The sequence below is a fragment of the Martes martes genome (assembly GCF_963455335.1).
Source record: "Martes martes genome assembly, chromosome: 6".
Classification (NCBI taxonomy): domain Eukaryota; kingdom Metazoa; phylum Chordata; class Mammalia; order Carnivora; family Mustelidae; genus Martes; species Martes martes.
Window position 1 is genome coordinate 26796184 of NC_137893.1, and position 18143 is coordinate 26814326.

Genomic DNA, 18143 nt, shown 5'->3' on the forward strand with positions numbered 1-18143 from the left:
TTCTGCTTTTATCGGTCCTTCAGGATAATCACAAAACCTGATCATCGTTTCCCAAGCACCCGATGTGTGACAAGGGGTCTTTCTGGAACTTGGAGGAAGAAGTTTACCGGGAAAAAGACAATATGCTAATCTGCATCGTCTATGAGTTCAGCTAAACACAGCCTGAGGGACAATGCATAGGTCTACGATCACAGGGTGGCTGTTTGGGCTAAGAAAGCTTTAGGAAAGGCAATTCCCCGAGGCATTCCAACTGCAGAGTGGTCAAGCAGGCCTCAGCATTCCAAAGGCCTATGTCCTTCTCTGAAACCTTCCATCGTCCCCAGTGGCCTCTGTGTTACATATTTGAACAAGCCAGGTATTATGGCTGATTTCGTGCTCTACATTAACTACAACATTAGACAGTGCAGATTATAGAACATTTCAATCTTTGTTTTTTAAATTTATTTTTGGAGGGGAAGGGGCAAAGGGATGGAGGAGAGAGAGAGTCTTAAGCAGGATTCACACCAAGCGTGGAACAACAACCCTGAGATCATGACCTGAGCCCAAGTCAAGAGTCAGATGCATAACTGACTGAGCCACCCAGGCACCCCGAACATTTCTATCTCTGTAGAAAATTCTGTTGGATAGGAGGTGATAAGCCTGTGATAGTACTATAGCTTCGTACACCTTGGAGCTATTTAGGAGACTGAATCATGTTGCAGAATTTAGACCTGACAATCTATAGCAGCATTCTTCCAGCATCTTCTGCTCCTATGTAGAGCAGTGACTGGCATGGGGAGCAATGCTCCCTATGGAGACTACTGAGTAATCCTGCCCCTGTACTCAGACTTTCAGGCTTGATGCCCACAGGACACTGGAAATAATTTTTTTTTAAAGATTTTATTTATTTATTTGACAGACAGAGATCACAAGTAGGCAGAGAGGCAGGCAGAGAGAGAGGAGAAAGCAGGCTCTCCACGGAGCAGAGAGCCCTACGCGGGGCTCGATCCCAGAACCCTGGGACCATGACCCGAGCCAAAGGCAGAGGCTTTAACCCACTGAGCCACCCAGGCGCCCCTGGAAATAATTTATATGGAGTAACAGCTTAGGGAGTGGTAGTGATAACAGGGGCTGAGCTATTAACTTCTTACAGTAGTGGTCTTGACCTAAATGGTAATGGGAAGGCTAAGAAAGGCTGAAGCATTTCTAGTTGAAACCAAGTTGCAAAGGGTTGGGCATGACCCAGACTGGGCTGTAGCATTTGGGTTTCCTTTTAAGCTTTGACTTCCCAATCCTGTTAGACTGGTTTAGGTCTCATCTGAACCAACTAGTTAGGCGGTCTGCCTTGAGCCTATTGCACCGCTGACAAAAGTGATCAAGAGTTGCAGGGTTTTTTTGTTGTTGTTTTATTTTTGTTTGTTTGTTTTTAAGATTTTATTTATTTACTTGAGAGAGAGCAAGAGAGAGAGAGAGAGAGAGAGCATGAGAGGGGAGAGGGTCAGAGGGAGAAGCAGACTCCCTGCTGAGAAGGGGGCCCGATGTGAGACTCCATCCTGGGACTCCAGGATCATGACCTGAGCTGAAGGCAGTCACTTAACCAACTGAGCCACCCGGGGTGCCCCCAACAGTTGCAGTTTGAAACTGATTTAGGCTGGCATTGGTAGAGAACACCACGCCTGCTACCATCTACCCCTGCATATCCTGGATGGGCAGGTGAGACTCTGTTGGTCAGCCAACATACATCATCAACACACATGTGCCCCATTCATTGCAGGAACAGCTTTGCTGCCTTTTTTGGGGAACAGCTTTGCTTCTTTGAAGGAGAAGTTGAGAAAGTCCAAGCTCTTTACTTCTTTATTACTTCAGCATCCAAGAAAATTCCTCCCATAACTTTTCATTGTCAGTGGTGTAGCCAGGTTTGTATTTACCTGGATTGGATTCTTTCAAGTTTCAGTGCTCAAGATTCTTTCAAGTTTTCAGTGCTGTTTTTACCTTGGCTTGCGCTCAGCTTCTGGGCAGAGCTGACAAATATGATTTTTCCCTGCTGGTTTCCTCATAGTTCATTTCTTCCACACTTTGATCGTATTGTCAAATTTTTTTGCTACTCACAAAATCAAAGTCTGGATTCCCCACTGGGATTTGTCATCACCTTGACGCTTCAGCACTGTACCAAAGAAACCAAAATTTTCTTTCAGAACGTCATCAACTAGATTTTCCTTAAAGTTCCTTCTTTCTGTCAGGTAGTAAGTATGGGAGTACAAGACACAAGACAGAGTGGTGTTTTGCCCTCATGAAGTCGCCTAAAAGGGGAGACAAATAATTAAGCTACCTGCAGTGATAGAAAACGTGTATTCTGTTTTGCATTTGAGATTATTCTTTTTAAAGTTTGACACATAAAAATATACTATTTCAGCAATTCATGCATCTGCAAAGCAAACGTACCAAAACTAAAATGAGGAGGAGGATGGATTTAAGAACTGTGCAAAACTCCAATCCGCTATATAGGAGAGTGACAGAAATGAAAGAAGCTGCTGCTCTCCCGTACAACTTTGGCCGGCCGGAGAGGGCGTGGGGCCACACAGCAAGTCTCTCCAGGAACTTGGGGGTGCGCCCAGTGTCGGCCTCGCTTCCCGCACTCACCTCTCTACCATGGCGTCTGCGTAGTCAGGGCGTGGAGTCACCGGCGCACCCAGCGTGGCTCCGCCTCAGGCGTGCGAGTCGGCCGGCTCTGAACTACTGTTCCCAGAAGGCTGTGCGAAACCGGGAGGGAAGCGGCGGCGGTGGCAGGAAGGGCGCGAGCGGCAGCCTCGGGTGTCCCGTCAGTGGTCGGTCCGGCAGTCCACGGGCCCCCGGTGGAGGAGGCGGCCTCTAGCGGCCCTGCAAACGGGCACCGGGGCGGGATGTAGGGCGCTGGGTGCGGAGGCCGCCGGCGCGGCGGGGTGGGCGCGGAGGGCGCGCCGAGGATGGAGAGAGCGATGGAGCAGCTCAACCGCCTGACGCGCTCGCTGCGCCGCGCGCGCACCGTCGAGCTACCCGACGGTGAGCGGGGCGAGGGGTTAGGGGTGTCTGGGGCAGCCGTTTGGTGGCGGGGGCGGGGCTCGGGCTGAGGCGAGGTCGGGTGGATAAACTAACCCAAAGCGGAGAAAACGCCCACATTTACTTTCCTTAGCTGGGAGGGGCCAGGCTGGAACCCCCGACTATCCCTCGACCGCTGCTCCCACCCAGGCAGGTGGGAGTTTGGGGGAGGGTCTGGGCTCTATGGGCACTGGTGCTGAAAGAAGCAAGACAAGTCTCCCGACCGTCGATTTGGGGTTTTGACAAAGGGGCAAAAATATCGGTTGGATGGCGGAGACCCGGATTCAGAAAACATTACAGTTGTGGGTGATTTTAGTGTCGTTGCTAGCTGGGGGTAGAGAGATGCACCAAAATAGTATTTTTTACTTTAAGCTGCAGAGCGGGAATTAAGTAGCCTTTCTTTTCTTTTCGGAAATGGAGAGTACTGTATTTTGATATTTTGGCAGACAAAAGCGTGTTAAATATCAAATATGTACTCTTAAAGTACTGTGCGTGTGTGTATATACACTTTGAAACTATGCCTGCCTGTCTAAATTCTTCATTTATTCATCAGATGTTAAGTGTGTGTTGGGACCTTTTACAAAGAGGAATAAGGCACGATCCTTGTAGTTCAGGAATTTTAGTTCATCGTGCCAGGGTTTCTTTGGTATAGGTAAAGAAAGCACTAGCAATAAGGAAGGTGAGGAATGAAGCTGTTTTGTTTGCAGCCTCACGAATTCCTACGTTTCAGTGGCAGTGGGAGATGGCAGTGCTGCCTCTATGGCCCAGTGAGAGACGGGTTAGGAGGTAGGGGCTGGTGTTTCTTTCTTTCTTTCTTTCTTTTTTTTTTAATGTATTAGTGTATCTTTCATTTTTCAAAACTTTCTTTGAATTGCTGCTGGAGAGGTGATTTGTAGGTTATAGGAGACATTGGGAGGGAGTCATGTAATAATAAATGTGGGACTGGGAACTTTGGGGATAATCTTCATGAAAAAAATTTCCCCCTAGGCTCTATTTAAGATTAAGAATGGAGTTGATTTGTTTGACTTTCTGAAAAATAATTTTCTGCTTGGTACTTTGCTAGTATGAAGTAGTTGACTGAAAATAATTATAATTTTAGTAACTAGACTTCCAGCTTGAACTCCTACTTTCCATGTTTTCTTTCCAACTTTTACCTTTGAAATCATTTCTTTTTTTTTTTTTTTAAGATTTTATTTATTTATTTGTCACAGAGAGAGATCACAAGTAGGCAGAGAGGCAGGCAGAGAGAGAGAGGAGGAAGCAGGCTCCCTGCTGACCAGAGAGCCCGATGCGGGGCTCAATCTCAGGACTCTGGGATCATGACCTGAGCAGAAGGCAGAGGCTTTAACCCAATGAGCCACCCAGGTGCCCCTGAAATCATTTCTTGAGTGCTGTCCTCATTCATTTCCCACAAATTATTGGTATAGGTTAGTGAAGAACACAGCATGCATAGTTTCACTGACTTGGCAATTCTGTTGCTTAGTTTATATCCCACTATTTTTTACACAAATACGATTTAGAAGACTTTGATAATGTTTCCTGGTCTTAAAATTAAGTAATATATTTTCGTTGTAGAACATTTCAAGAAAGAAAAATTCAAAAATTTGTTATTCTGCCATTCAGTAATTAACAGTATTTTCTTTATTTCCTTCTATTATTTTTTGTCGTTCTCTACCAAATTAAGATCATACTGTATATAGTCTTTTATTTTGCTTTTAGAAAACATCACTTTTTAAAATATCTTTAAATATGCCTAATGACCTTGCAGCTTTTCATAGGATACATGTAACAAATACTGAATTTAATTTTTGTTTTGATAATAGCGTTTATGAGGAGTAGCTTTGTAGTTTTTAAGTCTTAGTCTTCCTTTAAGTCTTTCCTTATGATTAATAAGTAGAAGAAGATTTATAGATCTAATTAAATCAACGTTTTTAAAGCTCTGAGTATCAGCCTCTCAGCTTACTTTTTAGAATGTTCCACAACAGTCTTGAGAGCCCCTGGAAACTAGAATAGTAGTAAAAATGAAACATTTTCCCATTTTGCTAGGCAAAAGTGAAATCTTGGCTTTCATTTGTTTTTCTTTCATTATGATGAATGGTGCTCATCTTGTTCCTTTAATTTGTCTTCGTCCCTAAGTTCTGATGGATTTTTCTTTTTGAATTCTCTGAGACTGGCTCTTTCAAGTACGTATGTATATGTGTTATAAAAATCTAGTTATAAAAATCCAGATTGTTGTGTTCGCATTGTAAAGACTGGACAGAAGTTATGAGATCGCTCTGAATTTGGAAAATATTCAGATACTTATTTTGCCGTGTTAGAATTCAATGATTAATAAGCACCTAATTGAAACACATTATTAAGATTAGAAAGTTTTTAATCAGCTTTTATTCTGAAATTAACTTTGTTGCATAGGATTAAACTGCAGATTTGATTTACGGAACTGGATTCTGGTAGAGTACTTTTATTGTTTCTTTGGGATGATGAAAACCTGAGTATTACCTCTAAGTAATATCACTAAATAATGGAGTGCAGGTTGTTGAGTCATCCTGGACAGGGCTAACATAAGAATATTCTTGTGAGAGGGGAAATGAAGAATAAGCTATTACTCTAGGGATATAAATTCTCAGTGGACTTTAAAAAATTGGTATATAGTGTTTGATTCTGGGGAAAAAATAATCTTTACTGAATTTACAGTAAATATAGTTTGTTTCATAAGATAATGGAACATGAGCCCATATTAGCATATATTTGAATGATGATTAGGGTGATAATCAATATTTAAAAAATTACTCCCATTTGGGGTGCCTGGGTGGCTCAGTCTTTAAGCGTCTGCCTTTGGCTCAGGTTATGGTCCTGGGGTCCTGGGATGGAGCCCCGCATCTGGTTCCCTGCTCAGCGGGGAGCCTACTTCTCCCTCTCCTCCTCCCCCTTCTTGTGCTCTCTCTCTCGCTGTCTGTCTCTCTGTCAAATAAATAAATGAAATCTTAAAAAAAAAAAAAAATTACTCCCATTTGATAGTTTAAAGAGAAGTAGTGTATAATGAATCTGAGCTCCCTGTTCTTTAAGGTTTTCCTTTTAGTTGTGGAGTTCTGGAACTTTATCAGCTAATCAAAATGGCCAACATATCTGAAAAAGTGAGAGATTAAACTTTTTTTTTTTTAATTAGTCTGAAAACTTTAATTATATACCTAGTTCTTAAGGTGTCTTCCTGAGTGTGGAGAAGGAAGCACGTGAGAACAAATTTTATTGTTCTTACATAGTATACTATTTCCTGGGTAGGCTCCTTCTAGCATCATAGTTGTGGTTATATTTATTTCCTCATACCATTTAGTGTATGTGAGCTATATTTTTATAAGATTATATGTGAATTAAAAAGTGAGATCTATATATAAATTTTGTCTAGACAAACACCCTATTAAATAAAACCCGGGTGAACCTTATGAAGCTTCTGCTTACTTAAAATTAGGTATGAACTTGATTTATGAGTTTAAACATGAGGGTACTTCCTGTTTATGACTGTGCTTATTATGGAGAGACTTAATGCAATTGTCATGGTTTGGAAGTTCAGATGTTTATTGGGGCGTGTATCATATGAGAGATAAAGAATGTTGCCACGCCCAGGGAGGCTAATGCAGTATTTTTCAGCTGTTGGTGGTGACTCACTAGTAGTTAATGAGAACAATTCATTGCAGTCAGCATTTTAAAAAATGAAATAGAAGAGAATAAAACAAATTAGAATGTATTGCACGTAAACAACTAAGTATTGTATTGTAGACCTTTTGGTTACTATATGTAGTATACTGGGTGTACTGTAAGATTTTTATTGTGTGGCCTCTGCAATCAGACAGGTTTGAATTCAAGCTTAATAACCTAATGTCATCATCACACAGCTTATTACCTAATTTGGTGCTCAGTTTTTTTGTTTGTAAAATGGGGATAATAGTACCTACTTCATAAAGTGGTTGTGAGGATAAAAGAGATGATGTATGTAAAGTGTTTAGAACAGTGCCTTTAAGATAATGGTTTAAAACATGTGGGCTGTTAGGACTAGGATTTTTGGTATTATTATTTGTTTGTAGTGAAAGAATTGTTGCATTTTCTTGCTGAACTTGTGAGTAGTCCTGACTAGGACCAAATTGCTTTTCATGGATATACTTACAAATAGTGAAATAATGAACAAAGATGTGAAGAAATGGTGATAATTTTTTTCCTTCTCTGCGGTATACATTTCTTCAGTATATATTTCTAAATATGTAAACAGCTTTATTTAAACATAATCACAATACTGTTGGTAGAGCCAACACAAATGACAATAATTTTTCTTATCATCAAGTCCCTATTAAGTTTTTTTCTCTTAGAAACATCCTCTTACAGTTGGTTTTTTGGATCAGTACCCAGAGTCCATGTATTATATTTGGTTGATCATCTCTTAAGCTCTTTCAATGATAACAATTCCACTTTTTCTTCTTTTGTTAAAACTTTTTATTTTTAAGTAATTTAAGACTTACAGAAAGTTGCATAAATCGTACAGGTTCCCCTTCTCCCAATTTCCCGTAACGTTCACATCTTGTTAAAACCATAGTATACTTATCAAAACTAAGGAATTAACATTGGAATTAAGGAATTAACATCGTATTATACGATTAATGGCATTACAGACTTTATTAGAATTTCGTGAGTTTTATCAATATCAATGTCCTTTTTCTCATTTAGCATCCAAAGATACTACATTGCATTAAGTTGTCCATGTTTCCTTAGCCTCCCCAAACTGTAATAGCCTTCAAGCTTCTCTTGTATTTAATGGCCTTGAGACTTTTTAAGAGGACTGCTTGGGTATTTTGTGGAATTCCCCTTAATTTGGGCTTGTCTGATCTTTATTTATGCTGTGCTGTTTTTAGTGGATCATCATATCAGAGGCTACATGATACTACATGATGTCAATATGTATTATATCTGGTGATATTACCCTTTATCAGTTGATCAAGGTGGTATCTGCTGGGCTCTCCAATGTAAATTTTCCTTCGTAATTAGTCAGTATTTTGGGGAGATGCTTTGATACTTTGCAAAAAACCCTTTTCCTCCTGAAAGTTTAACTTTTTAATTTTAGCATTGGCATTAATGTTTTAAGAGTTGTCAGAATTACTTCTCTGTAAATAACTTAGAAAAAACCATAAGCCTCTAAAATGCATTGAATTGAGATGACCATTGGTAATATATAAAAATAAATCCAAACAAGGCTGAAATTTACATAAGTATAGTCTAATATCATAGATATTGTTGACTTTTAACCTTTTCTTTTGGATCTTATCTCTGTGAACTTATTCTGTAAAAGATATAAGTGAAAATGTGAATAGTGTAAAGAAACAGGGAAAAGTAAGATTTTAATGCTGTTTTGTAAAAGCTTCTAAAATAATTTCCTTTGTTATAATATTGGCAAAAAGCAAGTACTATGTATATATAATGTTTAAAAATTATTTTAGCATGTATATCTATAATGCCCATGTATCTATAATACCCATATATGCTTAAAATTCCCCCAAGCTACATGTAAGTTTGATAAAACATGAAGTTGGTAAACACTTTTCTGGAAGTAAAAGAAATTTCTGTTGTTAAAGCTACAGAAAATACTAGGTCTTATTTTCCCCATCAAATCCAGAAGCTAAGCACTTCGGTGGTGATATAAAGGGGCGTAACATTAAGATAAGAAATTTTGCATTGTTGCAAATTTTGAAATGCCTCTGGTATTCTACACTATCTTTAATCTTCTTTCCCATCTTCTCACTTTTTGTATGGAATTAGGAAAACTCTGAGGCAGTTTTAAGGATCACCCTTTGGAAAAAAATAGGACAAAAATTAATTCTTTCTCTGTTTTTTGTTTAGTTTTTGTTTTGTTTTGTTTTTTACTCAGATAATGAAACTGCTGTTTATACATTAATGCCAATGGTTATGGCTGATCAGCACAGGTGAGTGCCTATTTCAAATTTATTCTTTTTGTATAAATATGCAAAAGAAGGGTGCCTGGGTGGCTCAGTTGATTAAGCATCTGACTGTTGATCTCAGCTCAGAACTTGATCTCAGGATCCTGAGTTCAAGACCTGTATTGGACTCCACACTGCACGTGAAGCCTACTTTAAAAAAGAAACAAACAAACACCCCCCCCCCCAAAAAAAAACTTAAAAAATATAAATTCACCTGTGTTGTGTACACATACATGCATGCACACACAGTTTGGACATAGATGTTGTCTTGGGAAGTGTTACTTAACCTCTGTTACAGGTTATTGTCTGTGAAATAAAAACCAAGATTTTCCAAGGTCCATCGCCGCTGTAAAATTGTATGGTAAGAGATGTTCTGAATGAATTATCAGATATTAAGTCAGTTATTTGGCTGGTCACTGACAATTAGAAAAACATTGTGATGGTTTCAGTTAGAGATCACTACTGATCTTTATTGCAAAAGGTTAGGGTTGATGGACAACTTAACTTTCTAATGTTCTACTTTGATGTTCTTTTTATTGATGTGTTGTGGACACTTTTTACAGAAGGCATATGAGATCTAGTTATCTGCCGGGGTGATAAGATGTTTATATTTGTAACAGGCAGCTCTGCTGTGGTTAGCCATTCGGTAGTTGTTGTAATAAGGTGACAAGGAAACTATTTTGAAACAAATTTAAAATATAAATAATTTTTTGCTTTAAACTTCTTGTGTGCTACAACTAAAACATGCTTAAATCTGATTTTCTTATTTGGCCAAAATTAATATAGATAGGCTATACCTTTTTTAGATGAGCAGATGAGGAAACCTTCAACACTAGTTTTTAGGTCAGTGCAGTTGCTTTTTTTTTTTTTTTTTTTTTTTTTAAGATTTTGTTTATTTAAGAGAGCACAAGCTGGGGGAGAGGCTGAGGGAGAGGGAGAAGTAGACCCCCCCACTGAGCAGGGATTTTTTTTTCCCAGTGTGAGGCTCCATCCCAGGATCCTGGGATCATGACCTGAGCCACCCAGGTGCCCCAGTGCAGTTGTTTTTTTGGATGAAACTGCTGGCTACCATGCTATGCTTAGAGGATAGTGCTTTCTATTTTGGTTGATGTGGGACAGAACTTTTTGGATAATTGGTTAGAGTAACTAAAGGACTATTAACTTGCATTACTATGTTTTTAAACACTTTTATTTTCAGCATTGACTCCTTTATTTTCTTTTGGCTTAGGTCTGTTTCTGAGCTACTATCAAATTCAAAGTTTGACGTCAATTATGCATTCGGACGTGTGAAAAGAAGCTTGCTTCACATTGCAGCAAAGTAAGAAGGATATTTTGGATTAAAGTCTGGTCTAGCACAGTGTTCAGTAAGCTTTGGATCAGTGTTGTCTCACAGTAGTTATGGGAAGAGAGGAGAACAGACTGCTGAATGGTTTCTTATTGTGTTGAAAGCATAGTGTGCTGTGTTTGCATTCTTTTTCTAGATATGTTAACCTTGAGATCAGACTCAAGTCTCCCATATACTGTCTTAGCTTGTTCTAGATCAGATCAGTAGGTTGTCTTTCCTGGATATACTTGAGAGGGTATATTCACTGAAATTTTTCTCTCATCCTACCAGTATGAAATTTTATTTGTTAACTGCACATGAAGCCATTGGCTTTATATTTTTTACTGAGGGGTGCAAATGATTTTTATCCATAATCTTCAAGTAGTAATCAATCAATTATCAGTTAGTTGATATCTAACGTCCTTTCAGTACTTAGGTAGATATGTTAAAATTAGTTTTTCATAATAAATTTGGCTTCTGGAAGGTCAAAGCATTGAGTACTATGTGGTTTCTTTTATTTATTAATACTTTATTTTGCTTTATTTGAGCATCTCAAATACTTCATAGCTTTCATAGTAGAATGTACTTTCTTGAAAGTAGTGGATATTTACTATTTGTGACAGAAGTTAAATCAAATTGTACGTTAATAATGGACCTCAAAAATTATGTGTTTAATAGGGCTTTTTGTTTTTTTAATTGAGGTATGTCAGCTGTGACTGTTGAATGTATCTGAACTGTTTTTAATATTGTTTTAGTTGTGGATCGGTGGAATGCTTGGTCCTGCTATTAAAGAAAGGAGCAAATCCTAACTATCAAGATATTTCAGGCTGTACACCCCTTCATTTGGCAGCTAGAAATGGGTAAATATTTTGTCTCCTTGAGTAGCTTAAGCTTTACTATCTGTTAGGACTGACAGTATTCAAGGCACTCTTTGATGATTTTTTTTGACCAATATTTGCCTTGGGAAGAGGATCGTGGGTCATTATATTCAGTATTTAAATAACTGTCATATTTAACAATTTATTAAATTGTTTACTAATATTTTTTTCTTGAAAATATACTTGAAGTTTATTTTTATTTGTATTATAATTTTATTTTGTTTTTTTTTTTTTAAAGATTATTTATTTATTTGACAGAGAGAGGTCACAAGTAGGCAGAGAGGCAGGCAGAGAAAGAGGAGGAAGCGGGCTCTCCGCACAGAGAGCCCAATGTGGGACTTGATCCCAGGACCCTGAGATCATGACCTTAGCCAAAGGCGGAGGCTTAACCCACTGAGCCACCCAGGCGCCCCTGATACTTTATTTTTTAAAAAGCATCATTGTCACCTCTTTGTTTTGGTGTCCTTTTTCCTGCTGATTCTTTTCCACATCTACTTCCATACCTTATTGTCCAAATCGCTTGTTCAGTTAATTTTATTAATGGAATTAAAGACAGAGTAAATATTCCCAGCTTATTTATATCTTTTTGAGAATGGGCTATACCGTAGTAAGCTTTCTAAATTAGGGTAGCTTACTCCTTTCAGTGCCAAAACTTACTTTTCCTTTCTATATGAATAATGTCTTTACTATCCTTCCTTTTGAAATTTTTTATTAAATAATTTTTCCCCTTATAAAAATAGTATTTCCAAAATATAAATTTATTTTTACCTTTTCCTAATAACTCTGGTCTTCATTATGAACATGTTTATGTTATTGTGTGCTGTTTTATTCTTTTAAAGATTTATTTGAGAGAGAGAGAGAAAGAGAGGTGCTTGAGAGGTAGAGTGGGGGCAGGGGCAGAGAGAGAGAATATCAAGCAGACTCCCTCTTGATCATGGGGCCTACAACATGGAGCTCCATCTCAGGACCCTGAGATCATGACCTGAGTCAAAACCAAGAATCAGACACTTAACCAGCTGAGCCTCCCAGGTGCCCCCATTGTGTGCTATTTTAAACCCTACTATACTTTTTATGGCTTTCTTTCTCCCTTTTCTGTGGAGAATTTCAGATGTCATATATCTATGTCTGCCTCTGCTTACCACTATTTTTTATGTCTTAAAAGTTGTTGGACTGAGGGGTGCCTGGGTACCCAGGCTCAGACAGTTAAGCATCTGACTCTTGATTTCGGCTCAGATCATGATCTCAGAGTCCTGCAATTGAGCCTCACATTGGGCTCCACACACATCAGGGAGCCTGCTTGAGATTATCTCTCTGTCTCCCCCCACCTCCAATAGCCCTCCCCCCACCCCGACCCCTGCTCTTGTGCAGGAATGTGTATGTGCATGCACACTGTCTCTAAAATAAGTAAATCTTTAAAAAAAATTCTGTTGAACTGAGAAACCATACCAAATGGCTGGAATTATGTTTAAAATGAAAAAAAGTAGTTTTTGACTCAGGGCTTGAAGAACTTATGTTTATAAGCATGCTCCAAATGATATAAAACTTCTGTATAAAAGTATATTCTTGGGGCACTGGAGTGGCTCAGTTGGTTAAGCTTCCAACTCTTGATCTCAGCTCAGGTCATGGTCTCAGGGTCATGAGATTCGGTTCTGTGTTGGGCTCTGTGCTGGACATGGAACCTGCTTAAGATTCGCTCTCTCCATCTCCCTTTGCCCCTACCCCTGTCTTTCCTCCTCACCCCCCAAAAGAATAAAAGGTATATTCCTACGTGTCCCCTTTTTGTTCTTTTTTTTTTTAAGATTTTATTTATTTGTTTATTTGTTTGAGAGAGAGAGCGCGAGCATGAGTGGCAGGGAGAGAGGGGCTGAGGGCAAGGGAGAAGCAGACTCTCTGCTGAGCAGGGAGCCTGATGGGGCTCAATCCCGGGACCCCAGGATCATGACTGACCTGAAGGCAGATGCTTAACTGAATGAGCCACCCAGCCGTGCCTCTTTTTTTGATTACTCTTAAAATTATTTTGTTTCCTGTTTTGACCTGGGATTCCAGGTAGATGTGGTAGATGCCTGAGATACGGGGCTAAAATTATGTACTACATCATTCTGAGGCCAAATTTTTGTATACAGGGATTAAAGTGGAACCAAAAATGTAAGAATTATAGTGATATCTAGGTTGGACAGTGGAAAGGCATACTCCTTTGACCCTGTTTGGTCTGATCCAGTTCTTGATTTAGCATGTGAACCAGTTGTCCAGTGTTGCGATAGGTAACAAGGTAAAAATGTGCTGATTACCAACCATTTTTATAATAATTAGTAACACTGGTTATATTTGTAGTGTGTCACACCTAAGTTCATACATCTTGCTGAATTCACTCCTTGCTGAATTGTTCTCAGGTTAGATACATTATCGGATAGTGACAAAGCTCTTTCAAAAAATTACACATAGAAAAATATCTCAGTACTCTAGATCAACAACTGTAAGTGAAAGGAGAGATTGGCGCACAGTGGGGTTAAAATGTCTATTGCCGTTGTAGTCAGAGACTTAAGTCATTTAGGAGATCATTACTCTTTTTTTTTCTCCTAGCTTTGTTGAAGGTATAACCAACAAAATTGTAAGATTTTTAAAGTGTACATCATTATGATTTGATAGACATATACACTGTGAAAGAATTCCTTTCATTTAGTTAGTAAACACATCCATCACTATCACCTTACATGTTTATCTTTTTTGGTTGGGGTGTGAGAACATTTAAGTTGGAGACTGTTGCATTTAAAGGTGAAGAAATATGACAGAACCCACTTGATTCACATGGCAAGTCAGTGAAGAGAGAAGGAGTAAGAATAGTTTATAACCCTACCATAACATCTAATTTGGATACCCTTTCTGTTTCTATAAAGATTAGTTTTGGGGGTGCCTGGGTGGGTCAGTGGGTTAAACCTCTGCCTTCAGCCCAGGACCCTGGGATCAAGCCCCGCATCGGGGCTCTCTGCTCAGCGGGAAGCCTGCTTCCTCCTCTCTCTCTGCCTGCCTCTCTGCCTACTTGTAATCTCTACCAAATAAATAAATAAAATCTTAAAAAAAAAAAAGATTAGTTTTGATATTTGATACTAGTTTTTGTTACTTAGTGGCTTGTTCAACTTAAAGTTGCTCCATAATTGTTTGCTGAGTGGTTTGAGTGCATGTTATTTCTGATGTTTTCAGAAATAGCTTTTTAGGGACACCTGAGTGGCTCTGCCTGCTGCTGTCTCTGCTTGTGCGCATGCTCTCTCTCTCTGACAAAAAAAAAAAGAAAGAAAGAAATAGCTTTTTATTATAATATCTTTATGAGTTCATATTTGTCTAGACTGAAGCAGAAGTCAGGGGGACTTCTTCCCCTTTTCCTTGTCTCCATCAGTTTTTGGGAGTTTGTTTTTTGTTTTGTTCCCATAGTTATTGTTATGAGTATTATAATTCTTCTGGCCCGCTCTATTATTCCTCTCATTAACCGTTAGTGCTGGGTATGTTGGTACTGAATTGCCCTCCTTTCCAGTAGAAGACCCATTAAGCTACCACAGAGCAGCACTAGGATGATTTGCCCTTGTGTCATTTAGGTTACCATAAGCTTCCCATAATTGTTGCAATATCTGAGCAGGAAAATAGTTACTTCCTGTACAGGAGGATCCAGGGTTGTTCATGATTATATGAGATTGTTTAAAAAAAAAAAAAAGACTTCAAAATTGTTGTGTGTTCTTAGGTTGCTTGTTGGTCACATTTGAAACATGATTTTTTTCTTAATTTTTTGGGCGAAGTTTTGACCTTTGTAAAGGGCACAGCCTGTATGTTAATTAATATTTTAGCTCTAATTCCTGGCAAAATAAGTGCTCATTTAGTGGATTGTTTTGACCTACTGAGATTCTGTAAAGTATTAATAATGATTTTTAAATGAGAAAAAAAGGATATATTTCTCTAATATTGCTGTCTTTTACAATTCATTTTTGGTTTGGGGAGCATTATGGATTTCTGCTTTTCTTTTTTGTTTAAGATTTTATTTATTTATGACAGAGAGATTACAAGTAGGCAGAGAGGCAGGCATAGAGGGCGGGGGCGGGGCGGGGGAAGCAGGCACCCCACTGAGCAGAGAGCCCGATGTGGGGCTCTATCCCAGGACCCTGAGACCATGACCTGAGATGAAGGCAGAGGCTTAACCCACTGAGCCACCCAGGTGCCCCAGTTTCTGCTTTTCTTCAGCCATTCCCTAAACACCTCCTTAGGACTATTTTCCTGGCCCATTCCACCTAAGTGTTTATTTTGGTAATAGACCAGTGGTCTAAGACAGGCTCTTGAAGATATTTTCAAAATCCAGCAATATGGGTATAGGCACACATACACATATTTTAAACAATGTATTCACTTTAATAGGGCTATCTGTTCTGTTGTCTCAGGATTATCGAAGATTTATTTCCTCTGGTTTTCAGAACAGTGTATTAGATGAGCTTTGTAAATGTTGAATTTACAAGTTTACTCATAACTTTTTCTCTTCTTTGATTATAATGCTGATTTTAAGTATTTAATTTCATTTCAGGTACAAAAACCAAAGCTAGAAAAGTAATTTGTTTCCTTTTAAAAAGATTTTTTTCAGTTAATAAAAATTTTAGCTATAAGTTAGAAGATTGAATAATTAATAATCAGTCAATAAAGTTTTGTTGAGTTTCATTGAGAGTACCTAACTATGCTTAATACTGAGTTTATTAAAGAAATATACAATTTATGGCATGAAGAAATTTAGGATCTGATTGAGTAAATGGTAACATGTACACATATATACTCTATATACTATTTATTCTGTATATTGCATATATAGTACTATATATGTGTATCCATGTTAATACTGTATATGTTACATGGTACATAATATGCTGTTATATATACACTGTTACATATTTTTATATGTCACAATTTTTTTGATTTATTTCAAATGTTATAACGTTCGTTTAGAAACTATAGATTGATACTTGCCATCAGCTAATGTTGAGTGTAGTCAATATTTCAGTAAAGTAATTGTCATTTGCCTATTTTTCTCATAACAGTTATTTGTGTCTCTTTTTTCTCTTCAGGCAGAAGAAATGCATGAGTAAATTATTAGAATACAGTGCTGATGTCAACATTTGTAATAATGAAGGCCTTACAGCAGTAAGTGCTAAGAATTTTATGTGAGTTTTAAAATACTTTTTGATAATCATATTGAAGGTGATAGTAATGCAAAGTGCAGTGCAAGTGTTTCTGCAGGTTACTTCTTTGTGTAGTTAAGAAAATGCAGAAAGATCTAGTTCTGTACTGTATTTATTAAGAGAAGTTATGGGTTCACTTATGTTTTTCCTTTCTGCTTTTTGTTTGTGACCTTTCATTTATTTTGAAGGCTTATTCCTCTAGCTTTTGTCATTGACTTTCAGGGGATGTTTTAGGAGCATGTCTGCTGTGTTATGAGTTCATTATAGGAGAGCTATTTTTTATTATGTCCTTTAAGATGATTTTAATATGTACATTTCAGAAAAATTGAATGGTTAGGCGGAAAGGAAAAAAGGCAATGGAATGATCACTCACTGTATCCTCTGCACTCAGAGATAATCACTGTTAATATTTTGGTCTATATCCTTCAGACTTGTTATATCTTACCTAAACTAGTATTTTTATCCATTTTGCTATGTCACTTTCTTTTCAAAAATAAGTTAATATATTTTTGATCCATATCGATGTTATTTGGAGGTAGTGTGGGATATTTCTGAAAAGATTGTTGAAATCCAAAGATTTTTTAAAATTTATTTTTATTTTAATTCCAATATAGTTAATATACAGTGTTATATTAGTTTCATATGTACAATATATGATTCAACAGTACTGTACATGAAATCTAAAAATTTTAATCGTTGTCATTATTTAATGGAACATTATTCACCTTAGAAGTAGAGATAAAATAGAATTATGTGATTATTGAGAAATTATTTAGAAGTTGGGACAGAAGATGTTAAATTTTATATATTAAATTTTACCTTCCTGTATGTGAAATTGTGCATGTATGAATTAAGTGGATGGTGAGAATCCTTTCACGATGTCTGTCAAATCAATGTTGTGTACTTTCAATATCCTACAGTTTTATTTGTCAATTATACCTCAATAAAGCTGAACAAATTTATTAAAAATTTTAATCCTAATTCCAGTATAGTTAACATACAGTGTTTTATTAGTTTCAAGTATACACAATAGTGATTCAACGATTCTATAAATTGTTCAGTATTCATCATGATAAGTATACTCTTAATCCCCTACACCTATTTCACCCATCCCCCAACCGCCTTCCCTCTGATAACTGTTAGTTTGTTCTCTCTAGTTAAGAGTCTATTTCTTGGTTTGAAAAAAAATTTTTTTTTACCTTTCTTGGTAGTGTTTGTAGATTCTGAATCTTTTAACTTGTGGCTGAAGAATATTATTTACATACCATGCCAGTTTTCAAGACTTTCTGACTAAAAAATTTTTTGAAGGTGGGGGTGCTGAGCATAAAAAAACAACTTCCCTAAGATTTGCTTTATTCTGTGTGAATGACTTATTAAAGATAAAGAATAAGCTCAATCATGATTATTATATGGAATCTACAATTCCTATGATAATCTAGATTTTGTTTATATATATGTATATTATATATACACACATATATATATTTTTCAAGATTTTATTTATTTGAGACAGTGAGAGAGAGCATGAGCCAGGGTGCAGAGAGAGGGAGTCTCACTTGGGGCTCGATCCCAACACCTTGGGATCATGACCTGAGCCGAAAGCAGATGCTTAACCAACTAAGCCACCCAGGCTCCCCAATTTTGTCCTATATGTATATATTTTTAAAGACTTATTTTATACAGAGAGAGAGCACAAGCAGGGGGA

At 37.7% G+C, this 18143-nt stretch overlaps 1 protein-coding gene across 2 annotated transcripts in view; it reads left to right on the top strand.

The window, feature by feature from the left end:
• Positions 1-2733: 2733 nt before the first annotated feature.
• The window catches only part of HACE1 (HECT domain and ankyrin repeat containing E3 ubiquitin protein ligase 1), a 117301-nt gene continuing 101891 nt past the window's right edge, over positions 2734-18143 (top strand). Inside the window, exons 1-5 of one of the 2 annotated variants that reach the window (XM_080806231.1) lie at positions 2734-3018; positions 8963-9017; positions 10261-10350; positions 11112-11216; positions 16325-16400. In XM_080806231.1, coding sequence (XP_080662357.1) covers positions 2943-3018; positions 8963-9017; positions 10261-10350; positions 11112-11216; positions 16325-16400 — 402 coding nt within the window. In that variant the 5' untranslated portion in view covers positions 2734-2942. The remainder of the gene's footprint in view (positions 3019-8962; positions 9018-10260; positions 10351-11111; positions 11217-16324; positions 16401-18143) is intronic. The other variant, XM_080806230.1, reaches the window with a different exon arrangement.